General features: G+C 44.6%; 1 protein-coding gene across 1 annotated transcript in view; it reads right to left on the reverse strand.

Moving 5' to 3' along the window:
- The window catches only part of LOC144668910 (complement C3-like), a 154,954-nt gene that overhangs the window by 53,469 nt on the left and 78,104 nt on the right, over positions 1-23,381 (reverse strand). The window contains exons 23-24 of the mRNA XM_078531380.1: positions 17,759-17,845; positions 13,508-13,711 (exon numbers count right to left, since the gene is read on the reverse strand). Coding sequence (XP_078387506.1) covers positions 13,508-13,711; positions 17,759-17,845 — 291 coding nt within the window. The remainder of the gene's footprint in view (positions 1-13,507; positions 13,712-17,758; positions 17,846-23,381) is intronic.

The raw sequence follows: 23,381 nt of genomic DNA on the forward strand, positions 1-23,381 counted from the left end.
TATATCTCACATTATTGAGTGTACCTTTTTCATTTTCTGTAAATATACTATATAGATTAAACGATTGATTAATTGGTCTATACTTGTTTAGCGGCACATACAATAACTGAGAAAACATACAAATACATGACCTTGCCAGTGTGACAGCTGCAAAGTCAGGCAGTAGGGTGCTCCATGAGATGTCCAATACTGACCATGTCAACCATGGGATTTGGACATTGATGGATAGGTCAGCATTTATTGACCATCCCTAAATGCCCTTGAGAAGTGGTGGCCATCTTGAACCATTGTATGTATTGCAGATGCACTCACAATGCTCCTTGGAATGAAGTTCCGGACTTTGAGCCAGTGACATTGAAGGAATAGGGATACAGTCCCGAGTGAAAGTGGCGTATGGCTTGGACGGGTCCTTGCTGGTGGTGGTGTTTCCATGCATCTACTGCCCTTGTCCTTCCATGTGATAAATGTCGCGGGTTTTGAAGGTGCTATCTAAGGAGCCTTGGTGAGTGGTGCTGTGCATCTTGAGGATGGAACCCAATGCTGCCACAGTTTATTTGGTATTGGGAGGAGAATGTTTAGAGTCTAAAATTGGGCGCCAATCAAGTTGGACTGCTTTGCCTTGTATGCTGTTGAGCTTCTTGAGTGTTGTTGGAGCTGCATTCATTCAGGCAAGTGGAGAGTATTCCATCACAGTCCTGACTTGTGCCTTGTTAACGATAGACAGGCTTCAAGGAGCCATGAGCCGAGTTACCCGGCTCAGAATTCCCAGCCTCTGACCTGCTTTTGTAGCTGAAGTATTGAAATGGTTGGTTCAATTCAGTTTCTGATCAGTGGTAACCCCAGGATGTTGACAGCAGGGGATTCAGCGGTAGTAATGACATTGAATGTCAAGGGCAGATGGTCAGATTCTCTCAGGTTGGAAATGACCATTGCCTGGCACTTGTGTGGCGATGAGGTTACTTTGTTCTGTCTCAACTTGCAGCATTTCTGTTGGTGGATCCACGAAATCTGCATCTCCCGAGTCTCAACTGACACTGTGCTGCATCACACTTGACGTGGGGCCAGGCCTTGGTTCGTGACCAGATGACTTCACCAATATTTGACAGTCTCCAAAAATCACTTGCAAACCCCTCTGTCAGAGGGTATCTCATGGTCAGTCCCTCAACATGGCTAAATGCTGAGTTATGAAGGTGAAGACTTTAGCCATTATCAAAGAGTCTCATGGACACTTATAGATTTTCTCTCTTGTGGCAGAATGGGCATTTACTGGAAGATATGAGGCAGCAATGGTATCAAAGGCACTTATCTATTGATGGTTGAACAGCCATTTGATTCCAAGGGTGCATCTATATCCTCAATGTTGCTTAGGAGAAGCGCCTCTGTATTAGGTTCACCCTGTTTACGAGGGCGTCATATGCTGTGCCGGCTCTAGGCTCCAAGCATGCCTTCATCATTTCCCCATTGTCCCCTCAACCTTGTGCTGCTCATCCTCCTCGGTTACATCTTCATCTAAGGCAGATGGATCCACCTCCTCCTCCACCCTTCCTCTGATGAGAGGTGTACTTCACCGGGCTCTAGATCTTGCAGTTGTACACCCCTTCGCTGCTCCATATTATGCAGTATTCAGCAGGCCACCACTATGTTTGACATCTTCGCAGGAGAGTATTGGAGTGCTCCTCCCAAGTGGTCAAGTCATCAAAAACACATTTTTAAAAGGTCAAAGGATGGTTGCACTGGTTCGACAGTGAATGCTGTCATAATGCTGTTATGGCACCGTATCCGCTTGGCACAATGAAGTAAGCAGCCGCCTCTTCACTCGGTAACCTTTGTTGCTCGGTAGCCAGCCATGGACCTGGGGTATGGGTTCAAAAGTGTGTGGCAGGTTTGATTACCTCAGGATAAAAGAGTCATGGCAACTTCCAGGAAATTGTGCACAGGCGTGGAGGTAAACCTTATTATGGTCGCACACAAGCTGCACATTGATTGAATGAAAAGACTTTCTATTCCCAAATCTGTACTCCTCCTGTGATGGTGCTTTGATGGTGATGTATAAGTATTCTATCACGCCTTGCACTTGTGGAAAGCCAGCTAATGACACAAACCCCATTGTTCTTTGGCTCTAGCACTTCACATCTGTTGCAAAATTAATGTGCTCTTCTCCCCTCGCAAAGGGGTCATAAGTCACTGATGTTATGTTATGTGGGTGGCTGATTGCAAGATGTCGCAGATGTCTTCAACAGGGTCCTGGAAGGATCTGGCCGCATAAAAGTTGAGGGCCACAGTAACTTTGCTACTGGCAGGGCTTGTTCGAGGTGCGAGGTCTGCCTCCAAAATGACACAGACTTTCTGACCATTTCCCAGGACTTTTTAAGTTTTGGTCTGCATAGCCGTTCAGTCATTTTGAGGAAGCTATGTCTGTTCTAGTATATCCTTTGCTCAAGGTAATAACTCACTCTCCTCCTTCTTGCTGTTCTGACTGGGAGCTCTGCCACCTCATGCCTGGGTGCCATGGCTAAGCAGCACATTGCTGGTGTAGGTGTTGGTTATAGTTCGGTAGGTCTGAAGGAGTCTTCGTAGTCATACCTAGGTTAACTGTAAATCATTATTAACTCTTAGAACTATTTACAAATATACAGCAAAGGATACAAGCTAGGAACCGTCTCCATGCTCACTGGTACACACGGCTCTTCCAACACTCAATTGACCTTGAGTGTGGGTCATTTGTTCTCTTACATCACTGTGTGGGCAGTATTGTGCTCAGTCCCACATTAATCCTATATATGGCCAGACCCTTATATTAAACCTCCCCCAAGACTTTATCCAAAATATTTTAAGTGATTGTTGTTTATCTTATGTCTTACATTGTTATTACTATCACACATTTACATTGTCATTACTACATTATCACTAGTTCATCTCCTCCTTTGACCTTTAGGTTCAGGCCATCTGGAGGCCTTATAGCCCTTTCATATCTTGTTCGCACTAATGCTGGAGGAATGGTAGGCTCTGCCACTACTGGTTCTTCTTGTAGGTTTGGAAGTTGTTCTGGCATCTGGGCATGTTCCTCGATATCTCTCCATTGCACAGTGGGGATGGGCAGTCTAGGGATCAGATGGAGGCTCCTCCTGTTGCTCCTGTCTGTGCCCTCAGTGGTGTCAATCAGGTAGGGGTTGGTCCCTGTCCTTTCGAATGACGGCATCTTCTCTCTCGAAGGCTTTAATCCAGACCTTGCTAACTTTCTGAAATTGTGGTATTTGTGTGGTGCGGTACCATCTGTTGTAGCCAGAAGCTTGCTTCTACCTGTACGACTGCTCTTTTGCTTAGATGTCCTGGTAATCCTTAGTTACCAACCTTGGTATGAGATTTTTTTCCAGCAGGATTAGAAGTTGTGTGCGGAGATTCCTGCCCATCAGGAGATTGGATGGGGACAGGCCACACTGTAAATGGGTGGAACCATATGTGAGCAGTGCTGTGGGGAAGTCCTCCTTTTTTAGGAGAGCTTTTTACTGTATGGGCCCCTCTTTCAGCCACCCCATTTGACTATTGGTATCTCAGGAAGCTGGTACAATGGTGGAAGCTGGGAGTATTGGCCAAGTGCACGAAGTACTCATTTGAAAATTGTGGGCCATTATCGGACATGTTCTCATCCAGGATGCCGTAGCTTGTGAACATCTCTTTACATGCCTAATTACTGCCTCTGTATAGTTGTATATAGTTGCTTCACCTCAACTCATCTGAAGAAGTAGTCCACCGCTATAAGGAACAATTTGCTACTGAAGATGAATAGGTCAACGCCCAACCTCTCCCATGGCCTGGTAGGGAATTATGTGGGGATGAGGGGCTCTCTTTGGTCCTGCCTGTACAACGCACACACCTGGCAAGTTGCAATGGTGTCTTCATGGTTTTGGAAATGCTTAGCCACCAGGCAGCACACTGGGCCTGGATCTGGCTCTGCACTTGGTGATGCCCAGGTGGCCCTGATGTAATTTTTGAAGAAACTCTAGCCGTAGAAAGACTGGGATGACCAACTGCTCATCATAGACCAGAAGCTCATCCATAATCATAAAGTGCTTTTGTTGTTTGAACCAGGGTTTCATGGTCCCTCCGTTTGGTCTCAACAAGGAGTTGTCAGTATCTGCAGATGTGGGCAGAATCCTCATCACACATTTGTTCCTGGTGGATCTGTTGGAGTTTACTTGTGGTCGCTGGCAGGTACCTCTTTATCAACTGGGTGTAGGCTTCTTGATGAGTTTGGCTGTTTGATGAGATTGGCATCCTGTTTTGTTAGAAGGCCCACTGTGATCCTTGAAAATGTGTCTGCTGTTGTCCAGTTTTTACTTTGAACATATACTATCTCATAGGCAAACCTCATGAGGCACAGGGAAAACCTCTGGATTCTGGGAGGTATCTTTGCTAGCTTCTTCTCATCCAATAAGGAGATTAGTGGTTTGTGGTCCATTTCGATTATAACCTTGAGGCCAATAATATAGTCTGAACACTTCTTGCATGCCCACCTGACTGCAAGAGCTTCCTTTTCTATGACAGCGTACCTCATCTCCATGTCTAACAGCCCTATGGATGCATAGAACATGTATCAGAGACTTCCATCCAGTTGTCCCTGGAACTGGACCACTCCCAGGCCTGTAGATAAAGCATCTGCTGCTATGGTAAAGGGCAGCGCTGGGTCGTAGTGGACCAGAATGTCCGTAGAGAGCAGTATTGCCTTGATGTGAGTGAAAGCTTGGTATTTATGCGAGTCCCAGCACCATGCTTGGTCTTTCTTCAGTAGATGCTTCAATGGTTCTGTGCCAAGGTCAGTAAAACTTTTGCCAGCTGGTTCGCCATCCCCAAGAATTGCTGGACTTCTGGAATTGAGGATGGGGCTGGGAACTCACTGATAGCCTTTTTTTTGTGCCATGATGTCTTTGTTGCTGATGATGTGGCCTAGGAATCAAATTGATTTTTTGGAAAACTTGCATTTGTCATTCAGCATCAACCCTACTTCCTGCAGGCGCTCTAAGACTGCTGTGAGTCTCTTGTCATGTTCAACAACCGTTGTACCGTAAACTAATGCATTACCCATGTGGCAAATGACCCCCCTGAAGACCTTGCAAGATGGCCGAAATCCTACATTGAAATATTCCTGGTGCTGATGAGATTCCAAATGGCAGGTGGTTAAAGCAGTATCTGCAAAAGGGGGTAATAAATGTTGTCAACAGCCTGGACTCTTTGTCACGAGGGAGCTGCCAAAAGCCGCTGTTTGCTTCCAGCTTTGAAAATACTGTGCTCTTCAAGAGTTTATTCAGGCTTTAGTTCAATAAGGACATGGGATGTACTTCTTTGGCTATGGCTTGATACAGCTGTGTCAAGTGAAACAGATATGGATGGACCCTTTCAATTTTAGGGCTGGGGCCATCCCAAAATACTACACAGTTGGTTCTGTGACTGGGGAGATGACTCCCATGTTTGTCATCTCATTCAGCTGCTGCTGCTTCATGAGTGGGTGAGAGATGCTACATGGTGTGAATAGGCACACGGGTTTAGCATGCTCTCTACTTGTGATCCTGTATGCATTTTTCAGTCACCCAGGTCCTGTGAAGAGTTTTGGAAGCTCACATTTGTATCTGGAGCCAGGTCCTTGCTGGCTGACCTTGCCAATCTTCTGTAACAGGTCAAGCTCAACATAGGCTTTGCGGCTTAGTAATGAACAATCCTGGTTGAGGAACGCAAAGGGGGTCTCATGGATTGTTTTATTCTTGTATCTCAATGTCACCTGCAGGGTGCCTTTCACCAGGAGCTTTAAGCCTTCTGCCCCGTATAGGAGTGTCATGGGCGGTGTCAGCATGAGTCGCCAGTCATGATTCTTTGTCTAACTGTTGGACAAACAGTTATGCTGGCTCCTGTGTCTAATTTTATACTTGCTAAATTGCTGTTGACTGAAATGTCCGCATTCCAAAACAAGAAACCAAAATCTTTGAGCTCACCCAAGAAGCATGATTATGTGACTTTGAGGCCTGCAGACCCAACCTCCTGGATAATATTGGGCTTTTTATACATTCAGAGTTTTTGCCCTGCACAGCTTGCCATAGTGTCCAATCCTGTTGCATTGAAAGCATTGGGCTGAAATTACAGGACATTCATCTCTCCTGTGGTGGCGCTTTGCTCCACAGGGTTGGCATGGTCATTCTGCTGGCCAGTTTGGATATTGCTTTCCCTGGCATGGAGTGTCTCCTTGTTGCTTAACTAACTGAACTGTGGGTTGACCTTTGCACCGTGGTTTATTTTCTCCCCTTAAAATGATGCTGTGCTACACAGAGTTCTGACTGTTTAGCTATCTAGATTGTCTTTTCCATGGTTAGATCTTCCTTTGCTTGCATGAGGTTAGAGAATGCGTTGTCCACTACTCATATCACTATTTTGTCTCTGATGAGCTCAGATTTCAAGTCTCCATATTCGCAACCTTCTGCCATCCTGTGCAGACCATTAATGAGTGAATCGACAGGTTCATATGGTTGCTGGACTCGCTTGTCAAATTTAGATCTTTTTAGTATTTTGTTGCTTCTTAGATTGAAATAAGCATTATAAGATTTTAGTGCTTCTTCAAATTTAACAGATGATTCATTGATTCACTGTCTTGCAATAATGTCATCCGCAATCGGACCTACCAATTAAAGCAGTGTATTAACCTGCTCTGCTCCGACCTTTTGGTGGGAATTGTCCCAGATTTCCACTAAGTGCGCTAGTGGGCGGGAAAAAAGACATTTTACCCGCCGGCCACAATAGCAGGTTTTTGTGGCGTATCGTCCTCTCCCTGGCACGTCCTGCCTCATTTATAAAGCACTCCCGGGAAACACGCTGGATTGCTGGTGGGATGGCCTCTGATTCGTCTGCCCCACCATCACCTCAGGCCTTCAGTAATCCAGGTGCCATATTTAAAGGGTGCCCCTGCACAGGCTAGCACTGTCTAAGGGATCAGAAGCTGCTGGAAAGTCATGGCTGCTAAAGGGAAGAAACATGCTGCCCCCAAATTTAGCAACGCTTCACACGTGTGCCTACTGGATGCAGTGGAGGGCCACAGTGAAGTCCTCTACCCCCTCTCTGGGCACAGACCAGCAAGCAAGGTCGCCAATCCAGTATGGGAGATGGTGGCAGCGGTGGTCAGCACCAACGCTCTGCAAAAGAGGCCAGCCACCCAGTGCCAAAAGAGGATGAATGATCTCCTCCGTTCCACCAGGGTGAGTCACTTTTCTCATCACACTCAATTCACACACTCTCAAACCCATCACACACCCACAAGGATCTCACTCACTGCCAGTTCAAGGAACATCACTTTTCACACACCTTCTTCTGTCCTGTAAAACATGCCTTCATCCTGTCCACTCACCACCCACACATGCCAGGCATTCTTCTCATCTGGACTGGCATGTGTCCTGCTTGAACTCTCTCCATCTGTATTCATTCAGGGCAAGCTGGCACACAACAAAAAGGAAAGGTCACAGACTGGTGGAGGAATGCCCAACATCAAGGTCCTCACAGGCTTTGAAAATAGAGTCATCCAGCTGGCCGGCAACAACCTGGATCATTCCTGTGCTGACAGTGAGGTCAGAGGTGCTCAACCAAGTGAGGATCCAGCTGTGCAACATCCATCAGACAACCATGTTGTGAGTGAGTTACCCTGTCCCACAGTCATACACTAATTATCTCTCCTTGCTTTCACAGGCAGCAGCCGAGGAGATCCATGAGCCAGGTTCTCGACTCAAGCCGCAAAGGCACCTCGGAGGAAGGATCTGATGACACCCTAATTGAAGGCCCGTCACAGCGCTCACCCACACCCTGCACCAGTGCAGAGACACACACCTCGCTGGGACCTAGACATAAAGCAGGCTCGGGTTTACAATCTGGTGGTCACTGCATGGACACGTATTCGCAGGAGGAGGCAGGTTCAGCCGAGCTCTCCGGCACTCAGAGGACTGCTGGGGAAGAAACATCTGTGAGGTTCAAGTCAGATGAGGAGCCTCTGGATTCGGCCTTCCAACTCATCATGGAGAGTCAGCAGAAGGCGGGGGAACATCATAGAGAACTGTTGGAAGCCCTCAACAGGGTTGCACACGAGTCGGAGGAGTAAGTCCGCCTACTCTCTGATGAAGTAGTGCCCACATGTGTGCGCATGGAGGTCTCCATGGGAAGAATGGTGGACACCATGAAGACCGTGGTTCAGCAGAACACGGAGATGTGCACAGATCTGCACTCTATCGCGGTAGCCACATGTGAGCTCCAGCACTGACAATGCGAGTGGGAAACGGGCACCTCGACGTCCCTCCAGGTGCTCCTTCCCCTCAAGGAGTCAGGCCGCGGCCCTCAGACACTCAAAGCAAGGAGGAGTGGCAGCCGGATACCCCTGGGTCATCCAAACAAGAATTTCAGAGGCTGTCCAGTCCCTTTGAGTCCCTTTTGCCTGTGGCCTCCTTCAACTTCATCCTCTGTCACCGCAGAGAGAGCAGCTGGCCAGAGGATCAGAGGATAGCCAAAGCAAGCCGGGGACCTCAATGCCTCGGCTCTCCAGAGAATGCAGGCTGAAGTCATCAGAAGCAACAGGGCCAACCATTACACAGGCTGTCTCCACCCCTGCTGCAGATGTCAGGGCAACACCTACATGGTAGGCCTAGAAAAGTTAAGAAATTCTGATCATGAGTGATTGCATGGGTGAACACATTTTGAAACTTTCTGAAAATACATTCACTTTCACTGAATAATGTGTAATGTTGTCTTTCAGCTTCATTGACAGGTTTCGTAAGCCCTCCCACTGCATGCCCCCCGACGAGCAGTTCAACTGTACACAGCCAGACCATGAGTGATACTTCTCCAGTGTGCGCGTGTGGGTGTGTGTGTATGTGGGTGGAAGGGAGAGGGGGGTGGGGGGGGTGGGGGGGGGGGGGTGGGGGGGCAGGGCCTTTCAGGGCCTCATGCAAGCATTCTCCCGTGCACGTGGAGCTTTCAACCCTCACACTCATCTCACTGTCCGGAGCAATATCAATGCTGCCTGCTGGGGTTCTTTCAGTTGTCCAGCCAAGCTGACCTGCAACTCCATCCACCCACTGACTGCACTGCCATGCAGCGCCTGTGCCCATTCAACACGAGGCTCCGCTCACTTTCAATTTCTGAGAAATGGTCATTGTCAAGTTTACCGTCAGTTCTCCCATCCTTTCCCCTCCTCCAGTCACCCATGTTCTTTCCCCCATCACTGTCAACCCCACTGGCATTGCCTTCCACCTCCCTACCATCACCTATCAACCCAAATACTTGTGTTTCCAGGAGGTCAATGTCAACATGCACGTTCCCTTCCTTCTTGAGAATCCCACCCCCATCCACATTGACCTCTCTAACCTCCTCCTTCCCATCACCAAGGTCCATATCTGCATCTGAGTCCCCACCAACCATCCTCGCTGTCCCTTCAACCGCTATTGACGCACCCTCACTTTCCCGCCATACCGGTTCCCTCTGCCCCCTCTCATTCTCACTATACCTCCTATTACGCCCATCCTCAGTTCACTCCCCAGGATGCATTGACTCCACTGACCCCTCCCTTGCACGTTCACCTGGACATCGCCTGTTGACCCCCTTACTCCATCCTCCACCCTTACTCTCTCCTCCCACTGGACACCTTCCCCCATCTGGACTCCCTCCTCCCCCTGGACACCTTCCCACCTCCAAATTCTCTCTTCCCTCCAGACACCTTCCACCCTCCGAACTCACACGCTCACGCCTGCCTCCACGCTCACGCCTGCCTCCACGCTCACGCCTGCCTCCACGCTCACGCCTGCCTCCACGCTCACGCCTGCCTCCACGCTCACGCCTGCCTCCACGCTCACGCCTGCCTCCACGCTCTCGCCTGCCTCCACGCTCACGCCTGCCTCCACGCTCACGCCTGCCTCCACGCTCACGCCTGCCTCCACGCTCACGCCTGCCTCCACGCTCACGCCTGCCTCCACGCTCTCGCCTGCCTCCACGCTCACGCCTGCCTCCACGCTCTCGCCTGCCTCCACGCTCTCGCCTGCCTCCACGCTCACGCCTGCCTCCACGCTCACACCTGCCTCCACGCTCACGCCTGCCTCCACGCTCACACCTGCCTCCACATTTACCGCATTCTCCCTCATTACATCCTCCTCCCCCCATACTCCCTCCTCCCCCTCCCAACCCCCAACACCTTGGCCGCCCCCCACTCCGCCGCCACCCACGCCCCACAAATACACCTTCCTCTCCCAGTCAAACCTATACCTTCCTCCCCCTACACCTTCCTCTCCCATTCACACTCTTTTTACCAAAGTCTCCAATTGCGTGATTGATTTGGTCCTTGGATTAGTCCAAATTGATTTGGAAATGTGGAATTTAAAAGTGCAGGTTCTGCTTTAAGCACTTTCTGAATTTTAAGATGATATCACCGTTCACTTGGAGACAAAGGGCTTTCGCCTGCTTGCTGGTTTTGATGGGCTCCGCTGCAATAGCAATCATGCTCAGCTTGAAAAGAACATTCTAAACAATTTTTGGAATGGCTGCCTACAGAGTTCGCTTGCTCCGCATTTATGTTTAATAAGTCACAAATTCCTCAAAATTCTGGCAATTGCTTGCCTTTAGCTGGGTTTGAAATGTCACGATTCTCCCAGGGTACTCAATTAATTATTTATAAATCTTTTCAGAATGAGCTCAGACCACCATCACCTGGAAGTTCCCCTCCAAGCCACTCACCATCATGGCTTGGAAATATATCACCATTCCTTCACTGTCGCTGGGTCAAAATCCTGGAACTCCCTCCCCAACTGTGGCTACACCACACTGCAGGGACTGCAGCGATTCAAGAAGGCAGCTCACCACCACCTTCTCATGGGCAACTAGGAATTGGCAATAAATGCTGGCCTAGCCAGCGATGCCCACATCCCGTAAATGAATTTAAAAAAGCTAGGAGCTGCCTCCATACTAGTTGGTGCACACAGCTCTATCCAACATTCAAAAGATCTTGGGTGTGGGTCATGTGCTCCTACATCACTGTGTACTGTACTCAGTCTCACAATAACCCTATATGTGCCAGACCCTTAAACGACAGCTGCCTCCACCTTTCCTCTACAGGACGCATGTCTGAGGGTCCAGTGCCCGTTTCTTCAACCTTCCTTCCTTACTGGACAACACTCTGCACACCCAGCGATATTCACAGTTTGAAGTATCACCTTCTTGGTAATGAGGCAAGGAATAAAAACATAAGAATATAAGAACTAGGAGTAGGCAATTCAGCCCCTTGAGCCTGCCGCGCCATTCAACACGATCATGGCTGATCTCATTTCGGCCTCAACTCCAATTTCCTGCCCTCTCCCCATAACCTTTCAACCTTTCGTTACTAATTAAAAATCTGTCTTTCTCCTCCTTAAATTTATTCAGCATCCACAGAATTCCACAGATTCACGACCCTTTGAGAAAAATAATTCCTCCTCATCTCTGATTTAAATCTACCACCCCTTAGCGTAAAACTATGGCCTCTCATTCTAGAATGCCCCACAAGGGGAAACATCTGCTCAACGTCTACTTTGTCTATCCCCTTTAGCATCTTATATACCTCAATTAGATCTCCTCTCATCCTTCTAAACTCTAGCGAGTATAGGCCTAAACTGCTCAATCTCTCCTCATAAGACAAGCCCCACATCTCTGGAATCAATCTAATGAACCTCCTCTGAACCGCTTCCAATGAAACTACATCCTTCCTCAAGTAAGGGGACCAAAACTGTGCACAGTACTCCAGGTGCGGTCTCACCAATGCCTTGTACATTTGCAACAACGCTTCTCTATTTTGATACTCTATTCCTTTAGCAATGAATGCCAAAATTCCATTTGCCTTCCTTATTACCTGCTGTACCTGCATGATGTACCTGCACCTGAATGATGAAGAGGATGCCATGTGAATCTTTCCAGCGACACTATCTCCCTTCTTTGAGTTCATACAGCAGCCTCTATCTAGACAAATTCAGCATTAAACCTGAGGCAGCAAACAACTTAAATAAGGCTTAGAATTCTTCACCCCAGGCCTTCACAGCTGTTCATTTCACCAGTACCAGTGATTTTTGCACCTTTTAACAGTGAAAATCACAACTTTCTGTTCTCTCTTTAAATGGCCCGGCTGATTCGTAAATGCCGTATATGTGCTTTATGCCCCGCCCCCTTCACACAGCGGTCAATGTCGGAAGCATTGGGAATGGGGATGGGACTTCCAGATCTGGGTCCCGCCCTCCATTTTGAACACTCCACAGAGTCTCCCCAACTCCACGAAAATTCAGCCCAATATCAACCTCTATCTCGGCTCCTTTTGCCCGTCTTTGAATTTATAATCATTCCACTCTCTCCAAGTACAAGATTATGAGGGGCATGGACAGGGTGGATAGGGAGCAGCTGTTCCCCTTAGTTGAAGGGTCAGTCACGAGGGGACATAAGTTCAAGGTGTGGGGCAGGAGGTTTAGGGGGGATGTGAGGAAAAATCTTTTTACCCAGAGGGTGGTGACGGTCTGGGATGCGCTGCCTGGGAGGGTGGTGGAGGCGGGTTGCCTCACATCCTTTAAAAAGTACCTGGATGAGTACTTGGTATGTCATAACATTCAAGGCTATGGGCCAAGCGCTGGTAAATGGGATTAGGTAGGTAGGTCAGGTGTTTCTCACGTGTCGGTGCAGACTCGATGGGCTGAAGGGCCTCTTCTGCACTGTGTGATTCTGTGAAGTATTTTCCTCCTCTCACACCCATGTCCACAGCCACCCTCTTGAGCCTGTCATCTTTCATGACCTTAATAGTCCCCATCATTGACAAGATCATCTCTAACCACCACTGTGATCCTCACCACATACTTATCCTGCTCCCTGTTCAAACCCTATTTCCCCCCCTGCATCCAACCCTGGGAAAGAAAGAATCTTCCCATAAGTCACACACAAATGCACTTTCTAACATCCAACTGCCTAATCTCTGATGTTCACCAGTCCTTCTAGCTGTCACTGATTTGCTCAACCACTCAATCCCTTCCACATTTGATTTCATCGCCCCCAGAAAATCATTTATTTTCACCTCATTCTAGTCAATTTCAAGGCATTTTGAACTTCTCTCAACTATTTCCTCATTTGGCGAAACCAGTAAGATTGAACCCTGCTGTCTTCTTAGGGACTACAAAATATTGTTTCTCTTAAAATGTGGGCGAGACGGGGTGTGAATGGGTCATGAATCTCCAAAGAGGAGAGTCTCTGCAAAAATATTTTGGAATCTCTGCATTATGAGAAAAGAACATTGTATGATTTTAAAGTATGACCTTATTGCACTCAAAATGAGCATTGTCAGTGTAATACAAAATGCAGCCTCTATTCTGAACCTGACTTACATTATAACATCAGTGATGATCTCAATATGCAACAACCTGTAAAATTCAAATGCCAAAAGAATGATGCTCCTTATCTTAACAACCTTGTATATAAAAATAGCGATGTGTACCTTTTTTAATGTTCTTCAATGCAGTGTCTCTTTGATCCATTCCCACCTTTTCCCATTGATGAGTTTTGTCCAGAAAGTTGGTGACAATCACAACTGGAGTTATAGACGCCATATTCTGCTCTCCGCAGCCAGTAGGGACTCTGATTAGATGTTTCAGTTTTGCTCCATCAATAATATTTTCAATTGTTTGGGCTAAAATGTCTCCTGTTGTGTTAACAAAATACAGTCATAAGTACAAAAGCAAAATACTGCAGATGCTAGAAATCTGAAATAAAATTAGAAGATGCTGGAAATATTCAGCAGGTCAGGCACAATCTGTGAAAAGAAAAGCAGACTTAACATTTCAGGTTGATGATCTTTCATCAGACCTGAAAAGAGTTAGAAATCTGATAAGTTTTAAGTAGGTGAAATGAGGGATGGTGGAAAAAATACATATAGGAGGGTCTCTCAAAAGGGAAAAGGTCAAAGAACAGCACCTCATCTTTCGATTAGGCACTTTGTATCCTTCCGGACTCAGCATTGAGTTCAATGATTTCAGACTGTAATCTCTACCCCCATTTTGTTTCCTTTTCTTGGCATGTTTTAGTCTTAGTCTTATTTTTCTCCTGTTTTTGCTTTTGGATGACAGCTGTTCATTATTCTGCCATTCAAATCTCATCTGGGCAATCTTTTCTTTCTTTGGTTATTCCATTATCAGTTTCTTTGGATTTTTTTGCCATTTATGTCTCCAGCATATTGCCCTATCAAAGACTTTCATTTTTGATCTTTCACTACCCTCATTTCACCTACTTAAACCTATTAGATTTCTAACATTTTCCAGTTCTGATGAAAGATAATAGACTTGAAACATTAACTCATTTTTCTTTCCACAGATACTGCCTGGCCTGATGAGTATTTCCAGCATCTTTTGTGTTTATATTTATAAATAGCCTCCCAAATATCAAAAACAATCAAAATCAGATTTAATCAATGGAATTATTGCACTCTGAATCTCAGAATGCTGTTCTCATCACTCACATTCACAAATCATTGATTTCCTTCACTCTCTTGGAAGAAACCCATTGATAATTCCCATGTCTTACAAAAGAATAACCAGTATAAAAGCTTGAATGGCCATTTGTGAAATTTCTATCCTCAATAGGATGATGAACTCATGAGTCTTAATTCTAAATAATGGACTTACCCTTATTTGTACTGTGTTTATAGAATCTTACAGCACAGGAGGAGGCCACTTGGCCCATTGTGCCTGTCTTGCTCATTAGTAGAGGTATGCACTTGGTCCCATTTCCCGCTCTTTCCTAATAGCCCCCCAATTTTCCCATATGAAATATTTATCCTATTCTCTTTTACAGTTACGAATGTATTTGCTTCCACCACCCTTACAAGCACCGCATTCCAGCCCACAACAATTTGCTGCATGAGAAATTTCTCTTCTTGGTTCTTTTGACAATTACCTTAAATCTGTGTCTTCTGGTTACCGACTCCTCAGACAGAGGAGGCAAACAACTTCTCCTTAAAATCTCTATCAAAATTCTACTTTCTTGTACATTCTGTACAAAAGCAAGGACTGTTAGTCAGAAATTAGCACAAAGATTATGCAGGTTAGTCATTTGGTAGTACAGAACTTAAGTATCACAGAAAAAAGAGACATGTCAAAGCTTTTCATCTTGCACTCATCAGGACATTCTCAAAAATACCAAATGTAAAGAGAACAATTTATACTTGATGAGAAGAGATGCTGATTGGCTGGCAAGTGGACCTGGCCATGGAGAATGCATCAGTTAATTGATGACTCACAGTTAACTGCCAAGCTTTGTTTAAATTCAAACTAGGTAGGTTGGCTCCGATTGGTCAAGACATTGCCCTAGGGAATGAACTGGCTGCCGCCTATTTTGTTCAGTTGAAGTAGGGACAACGTTTGTGCACGGAGAGGAGACAGAAAACAGGAAACTATAGGCCAGTTAGCTTGATGTATATCATGGGGAAGGTGTTAGAATCGATCATTAAGGAGGTTATAGCTGGGCACTTAGAGAAACACTAGGTGATCAGGAAGGGTCAGCATGGTTTTGTGAAAGGGAAATCATGTTTAACCAATTTATTGGAATTCTTTGAAAGAGTAACATGCGCTGTGGATAAAGGGGAGCCTGTAGACATAATGTACTTGGATTTCCAGAAGGAGTTTGATAAGGTACCACTTCAAAGATTATTGCTCATGGTGTAGGGGGTAACATATTAGCATGGATAGAAGATTGACTGGCTGTCAGAAAACAGTGTGCATAAATGTTTTTTTCTGATTGGCACGATGTGACGACTAGAGGGGTCTGTGCTAAGGCCTCAACGTTTTACAATAACTTAGATGAGGGCAGTGAAGGCATGGTAGCTAAATTTGCAGTTGACACAAAGATAGGTAGGAAAGTATGTTGTGAAGAAGACATAAGGAGGTTGCAGACGGATATAGATAGGTTGAGGCAAAAATCTGGCAGATGGAGTGTAATGTAGGAAAATGTGAAGTTGTTCACTTTGGGCAGAAAGAATAAAAAAGCAGAGCATTATTAAATGGAGAATAACTGGAGAATTCCAAGGTGCAGAGGGATCTAAATGTTCTAGTGCATGAGTCACCAAAAGTTAGTATGCAGGTACAGCAAGTAATTAAGGAGGCTAATGGAATGCTAGTGTTTATTATGAGAGGAATTGAACATAAAAGTAAGGATGTTATGCTTCAGCTATATATGGCATTGGTGAGACCACATCTAGAATGTGCTGTTTGGTCGCCTTATTTAAGGAAGGATGTGAATGTGTCAGAGATGGTTCAGAGGAGGTTTATTAGATTGATACCTGGAGTAGGATTCGCTGGAGTTTAGAAGAATGAGCAGTGACTTCATCGAAGTATATAAGATCCTGAACATTATTGACAAGGTGGATGTGTTTCTTCTGGTGGGTGAGTCCAGAACTAGGGGGCACTGTTTTAAAATTAGGTGTTGCTTTTTTAGGACAGAGATAAGGAGATTTTTTTCTCTCAGAAGGTTGTGCAACTTTGGAACTCTGTGCCTCCAAAGGCGGTGGAGGTGGGGGTCATTGAATATTTTTAAGGCGGAGGTAGATAGATTCTCGTTAGGCAAGGGAATCAAAGGTTATTGGGGGGGTAGATGGGAATGTGGAATTCAAAACACAAACGGATCAGTCATGATCTTATTGAATGGCGAAGCAGGCTCGAGGGGCTGAAAGGCCTACTTCTGTTCCTATTTCATATGTTTGTATATTGGCATGCTCTTTCTATCTGCAAAGAACAGATTTCTGTGTATTAATATATGTAGCTTCTAGCACGTGTAAGTATGCCACACTGCAAGCCTGGTTAACTAACTTAAATTGGCTGTCAGCATAATTCTTACTCTGGCCAATCTGGCCAATTGGACTCTGACCAGAGTCAACCTGCCTGGTTTGAATTTAAACAATGTTTGGCAGTTAACTGTCAGTCATCAATTAACTGGTACATTCTCCATGGCAAAACCTCTGCCAATCAGAATCCACTCTCATCAAGTAAAAATTGTTCCCTTTACCTTTGGTATTCTTGGGAATGTCTTGATGAGTGCAAGATGAAAAGCTTTGACATATCTCTTTGTCCAGCAATACTTAAGGTTATACAGCTTACAAATTAAGAAAGATAAGTTCATTACATAATATAGTTTTAGCCCAGTTTCCTCCAGAAAATGTACTTTTCCAGCCATCTTTTCAATCTCTTAATTACATCCTGGAGAGATTCACCAGTTTTCAATACTAAAAAAGATTCCTGTCTTGAAAGCGAGGCAATAAAAAAACAGCACAGTGAGAAGGGACCACATGACCTCTTTCTGTGCTGTAAAGTTCAATGATTATGACTAGAAGAGGTGGGATATGACAAAAATTTCGCCTATTATCTTCTGACATTGAGAAGTAAATTTAATCAATGGAAGGTAATGAGAAGATGGGGTTGGGGGGAAGCAATGAGCAGCTCTCTGATCCATATTCCAAGTAGTTAAAATGAAAGGATTATTCCAGTATAGGTAGGAATCTTATAAATTTCCCCTCACTTTTTTGATCTCTACTCAAGCATCAAAAGCCAGAGCAAAGATGGAATGCTCATGTTCTGCCATTTTGAATATTCAAATTTGCACAAGCCAGGTAAACTCAAGCAATGTGCTTGCCCCTAAAGTCTCTGCAAGGAAATTGCCTTGGATTACTTGGACTAGCGATTCCTTACCCCAGTCAACGTACCTTGAACACTGATGAATGATAGTGGATCTGTATTTGGAACAATGTCTTCTGGGACCGTACCATTAATCTTAAACCTTTGTTGTTTACCTAAATTAAAGAAAGAATATATTGATTTATATAAAGAAAATCTTTTCATCAAATCTTTGATTTTTTTCAATAACTATTGGTTGGGTTCCTTTCCTTTTATTTGTCCTCTCTACACGCACATTACTCAACCTTCCTGGAGTTTACTAGAGATTTCGGTATTTTAATTCTTCCCATGGTTTCACCAATGGAAGTTCCAAGATTCTGAGATAACTCATTTTCCCTACATGGGACAACTTAGAATTCCATGGTTAAGACTGTGAAACGATTAGTGAAATTAAGCAGTTGGCCCTGTTTTGCTTAAATTTTGCTAGAAGGATAAAACTGATAAGCAGAGAAGTTATGTTAAATTTGTATAGAACCTTAGATTGACAAGGATGATATCAGAACTGAGAGGATATATCCATCAGGAAAGATTGAACAGGCTTAAACTCTTTTCTTTAGAAGATTGAGGGTGAGTTGATAGAAGTCTGCTAGGGTAAACATAGCGTACAGGTGTAGACATTTGTGGGGGAGACCAAAATTAGGGGCCATAAATATAAGATAGTCGCCAGTAAATTTAGAATAAACTTCCTTACCCAGAGATTGGTTATAATGTGGAACTCATTGCCTCAAGGTAAAGTTGAGGTAAATAGCTTAGCTGCATTTAAGGGAAAGCTAGATAAGTACATGAGGGGGAAAGGCACAGAAGATTACGTTGATGTATTGAGATGAAGAAGGATGGGAAGAGGCTTAAGTGAAGTTTAAATGCTAGTATAGACCAGTTGGGCTGTTTTTGTACTTTAAATATTATATAATTATTTCTTCCTACTGCCACAAAACTTTTGACGTAAATGTTTGTTTGTTCTGTTTTCTTATATTTCACATGACACCGCCCGAATGTACACTGCAACAATATGAAGCAAATTTTGTTCAAAACTTAATGTTCTAATTAATTAGTTCACTGAATTATTTGTTCCAAAGGTGCAGGATATTATTGTTCATAGACAAACTATTTTCTTCATGAATCTCAGGGGCAGGTACAGAAAGGGCAAATACAGGTAACAATCCCTCTACTCTGCCCAAACAATGCTCCTCATCCAATGACAGAAAAGCACTTCTTCCAAGTAGATCTATTTCAAAGGTAAAAGCAAAATACTGTGGATGCTGGAAATCTGAAATAAAAACAGAATATGTTGGAAAAGCTCAGCAGGACTGGCAGCATCTGTGGAGAGAGAAACAGAATTAATGTTTCCAGTCCGTATGATCCTTCTTCAGATCTCTGTTTGCAGCTCATCGTGCAGTAGATGGCACCACTCCACAACTGCATCTTTGGTGAACTGCATGACTCTGATATACAGCTTCTCATGAAGCTCCTTATAGGACCTGTGCTACCTGTTAATTCTTCAGAGGTGGGTAATAACTGCTGGAGGTTCATCCTACTTAAATAAAGGATAACTCTCCTTTCCACCATCCTCTCAGGCTCCTGCTCATCTTTCTTCATGGTAATGGCTTAGAAAGGAATATCCATAAGAACATAAGAAATAGGAGGAGGAGACCATACAGCTTCTTGAGCCTGTATCGCCATTCAATACAATAATGGCTGGATTTCTGCCTCAATTCCAAACTCCCACCCACTCCCCCTGTCCCTTGATTCCCCAAGAGACCTTAATATAGAAACATAGAAAACAGGAGCAGGGGTAGGTCATTCGGCCCTTTGAGCTTGCTCCACCATTCAATATGATCATGGCTGGTCCTCTATCTCAATACCACACTCCAACTCTCTCCCCATACCTCTTGACAACTTTAGAGTCTAGAAATTTATTCATTTCCCTCTTAAATATATTCAGTTGCTTGGCTTCCCTGTGGTAGGGAATTCTACAGGTTCACCACCCTCTGAGTGAAGAAGTTTCTCATCTCAGTCCTAAATGGCCTGTCCCATATCTTGAGACTGTGACCCCCTGTTCTAGCCCCCCACCCAGCCACAGGAAACATCATCCCTGCATCTAGTCTGCCCAGCCCTGTCAGAATTTTATATGTTTCAATGAGATCCCCTCTCATTCTTCTAAACTCCAGTCAATACATGCCTAGTCAACCCAATCTCTCCTCATACGGCAATCCTGCTATCCCAGGAATCAGTCTCATGAACCTTTGCTGCACTCCCTCTATGGCAAGTATATCCTTTCTTAGGTAAGGAGACCAAAATGGCACACAATACTCCAGATGTGGTCTCATCAAGTCCCTGTACAGCGTGCAGTAAGACATCCTTTCTCCTGTACTCCTACAGCATTGAAGACCAACATACCATTTGCCTTAAAAATAAAAACAAAAAACTGCGGATACTGGAAATCCAAAACAAAAACAGAAATACCTGGAAAAACTCAGCAGGTCTGCCAGACCTGCTGAGTTTTTCCAGGTATTTCTGTTTTTGTTTTATACCATTTGCCTTCTTAACTGCTTGCTGAACCTGCATGCTTGCTTTCAGTGACAGATGTACAAGGGCACCCAGGTCCCTTTGTACATCAACATTTCCCAATCTATCACCATTTAAATAATGCTCTGCCATTCCGTTTTTCCTACCAAAGTGGATAACTTCACACTTATCCATGTCATACTGCATCTGCCAAATATTTGCCCACTCACTCAACTTGTCTAAAATTGCCTTGAAGCCTCTTAACATCCTCCTCACCACTCACATTCCCACCGATATTCATGTCATCAGCAAACTTGGAAATATTACATTTGGTTCCCTCATCCAAATCATTGATATATATTGTGAATAGCTGGGGCCCAAGCACTGACCCTGCGGTATCCCACTCGTCACCGCTTGCCACTCCAAAAAAGACCATTTATTCCTATTCTGTTTCCTGTCTGCAAACCAATTTTCAATCCATGCCAATATATTACCCCCAATCCCATGTGCTTTAATTTTGCACACTAACCTCATATGTGGGATTTTATCAAAAGCTTTCTGAAAATCCAAATATGCAACATCCATTGGTTCTTCCTTATCTATTCTGCTAGTTACATCCTCAAGAAACTCCAATAGGTTTGTCAAACATGATTTCCCTTTCATAAATCCATGTTGCCTTTATCTAATTCCGTTGATATTTTCTAAGTGTTCTGTTATCACATCCTTTACTATTGATGTTAGGCTAACCGGTCTGTAATTCCTTGGTTTCTCCCTCCCTCCTTTTTTAAATAGTGAGGTTACATTTGCCACCCTCCAATCTACTGAGGCTGTTCCAAAATCTACAGGCTTTTGGAAGATGACAACCAACACATCCATTATTTCCATGGCCACTTCCTTCAGCACCTCCGGATGTAGATTATCAGGCCCTGGGGATTTATTGGCTTTCAGTCACATTAATTTCTCCAGCACTATTTTTTTAGTAAAACGAATTTCCTTCAATTCCTCCTTCTCACTAGACCCCTGGTTCCATATTATTTCTGGGAAGTTATTTGTGTCTTCCTCTGTGAAAACAGAACAAAAGTAGTTGTTTAATTGCTCTGCCATTTCCTTGTTCTTTTTTTACAAATTCCCCAATTTTTGGACTATAAGGGACCTACATTTGTCTTCACTAACCTTTTTCTTTTTACCTAGTTATAGAAGCTTTTACTGTCTTCTTTCATGTTCCTTGCAAGTTTACTCTCATACTCTATTTTTCCCCTCTTAACCAATCTCTTGGTCCTCCTTTGCTGAATTCTAAACTGCTCCCAATCCTCAGGTTTACTACTTTTTCTAGCAACTTTATGTGACTTCTCTTTGGATCTAATACTATTCTTAATTTCTTTTGTTAGCCATGTTTGGGCCACTTTTCCTATTGTGTTTTGGTGCCAGAAAGGAATGTATAACTTTCACAATGCATACATTTGTTCCTTAAATATTAGCCATTGCTTATCCATCGTCATGTCTTTTAATGAAGTTCCCCAATCTACCTTAGCCAACTCACACCTCATACCTTCGTAGTTTCCTTTGTTTAGATTTAGGGCCCCAGTTTCAGATCGGACTATTTCACCTTCCATCCTAATGAAGAATTCTGTCATGTTATGGTCACTGTTCCCTTAAGGACCCCACACAACAAAATTATTAATTAACCCCTTCTCATAGCACAATACCAAATCTCGGATAGCCTGTTCCCTAGCTGGTTCCTCGACTTACTGGTCTAAAAAAAATCTGGTACACACTCCAGAAATTCATGTGCGACAGAATTATTGCTAATTTGTTTTGCCCAGTTTATATGTAGATTAAAGTTACCCATGATTCCTGTAGCAACCTTGTTACATGCATCATCACCTACCTTACCACTAATGCTTTCCACCCTTTGTTGCTTCTTAGATCCACCCAGACTGATTCTACATCTAGATTTTCTGAGCCTATATCCTCTATCATTATTGCACTGATTTCATCCTTAACTAACAACGCCACCCCACCTCCTTTTCCTTTTTGCCTGTCTTTCCTAAATATCGAGTACTCTAGGATATTCAGTTCCCAGCCTTGGTCACCCTGCAGCCATGTCTCCATAATCACAATCATATCATTTCCTTTTACATCTATTTGCGCTGTTAATTCTTCTACCTTATTGCGAAAGCTCTGTGGATTCAGATACAGTGCCTTTAGATTTGTCTTTCTAACATTTTTATACTTTTTTTTGTACTATGGCCTTATTTGCTGCCAGCTCTTGTTTCCTCTGCCTTCCACTTTACTTTCTACTTTTCTGCCTTTTGTCCCTATCTTTGTTTCCCCCTCTTGTGTCTCCCCGCTCAAGTTCCCATTCCCCCGCCACTCTAGTTTAAACCCTGCCACGCAGTACTAGCGAATACCCCTGCGAGGATATTGGTCGCAGTCCTGCTGGGGTGCAACCCATCTAGCTTGTACAGGTCCCATCTTCCCCAGAATTGGTCCCAATGCCTCAGGAATTTAAATCACTCCCTCCTATACCATCTCTCCAGCCAGGCATTCATTTGGTCTATTCTCCTATTCCTGATCTCACTAGCACATGGCACTGGGAGTAATCTTGAGATTACTACCTTTGAGGTCCTGCTTTTTAATTTATTTCCTAGCTCCCTATATTCTACTTTCAGGACCTCGTCCCTTTTTACCTATGTCGTGGTACCAATATGGACCTCTGATTTTTCACCCTCCCCTTTCAGAATGTCCTGCAGCTGCTCAATGGCATCCTTGAACCTGGCACCAGGGAGGCAACATACCATCCTCATGCCACGTCTGCGGCCGCAGAAAAGTCTATCTGTTCCCCTTACAATAGAATCCTCTATCATTATTGCTCTCCCACTCCTTTTTTTCTCCGCACTCCCTGTGCAGCTGAGCCACTTGTGGTGCCACGGACTTGGCTCTTGCTGCATTCCCCTGAGAAACCATCTCCCCCAGCAATATCCAAAATGGAAATTCTTTTAGAGAGGGAGATGGACCAAGGGGCCTCCTACACTACCTGTCTATTGCTTTCAGTCCGTCTGGCGGTCACCCATTCCCTTTCTGTCTGTGCACTCTTTAGCTGCAGTGTGACCACCTCACTGTACGTGTTATCCATGAAGATCTCAT

This window comes from Cetorhinus maximus, chromosome 28, assembly GCF_964194155.1.
Source record: "Cetorhinus maximus chromosome 28, sCetMax3.hap1.1, whole genome shotgun sequence".
NCBI classification, from domain to species: domain Eukaryota; kingdom Metazoa; phylum Chordata; class Chondrichthyes; order Lamniformes; family Cetorhinidae; genus Cetorhinus; species Cetorhinus maximus.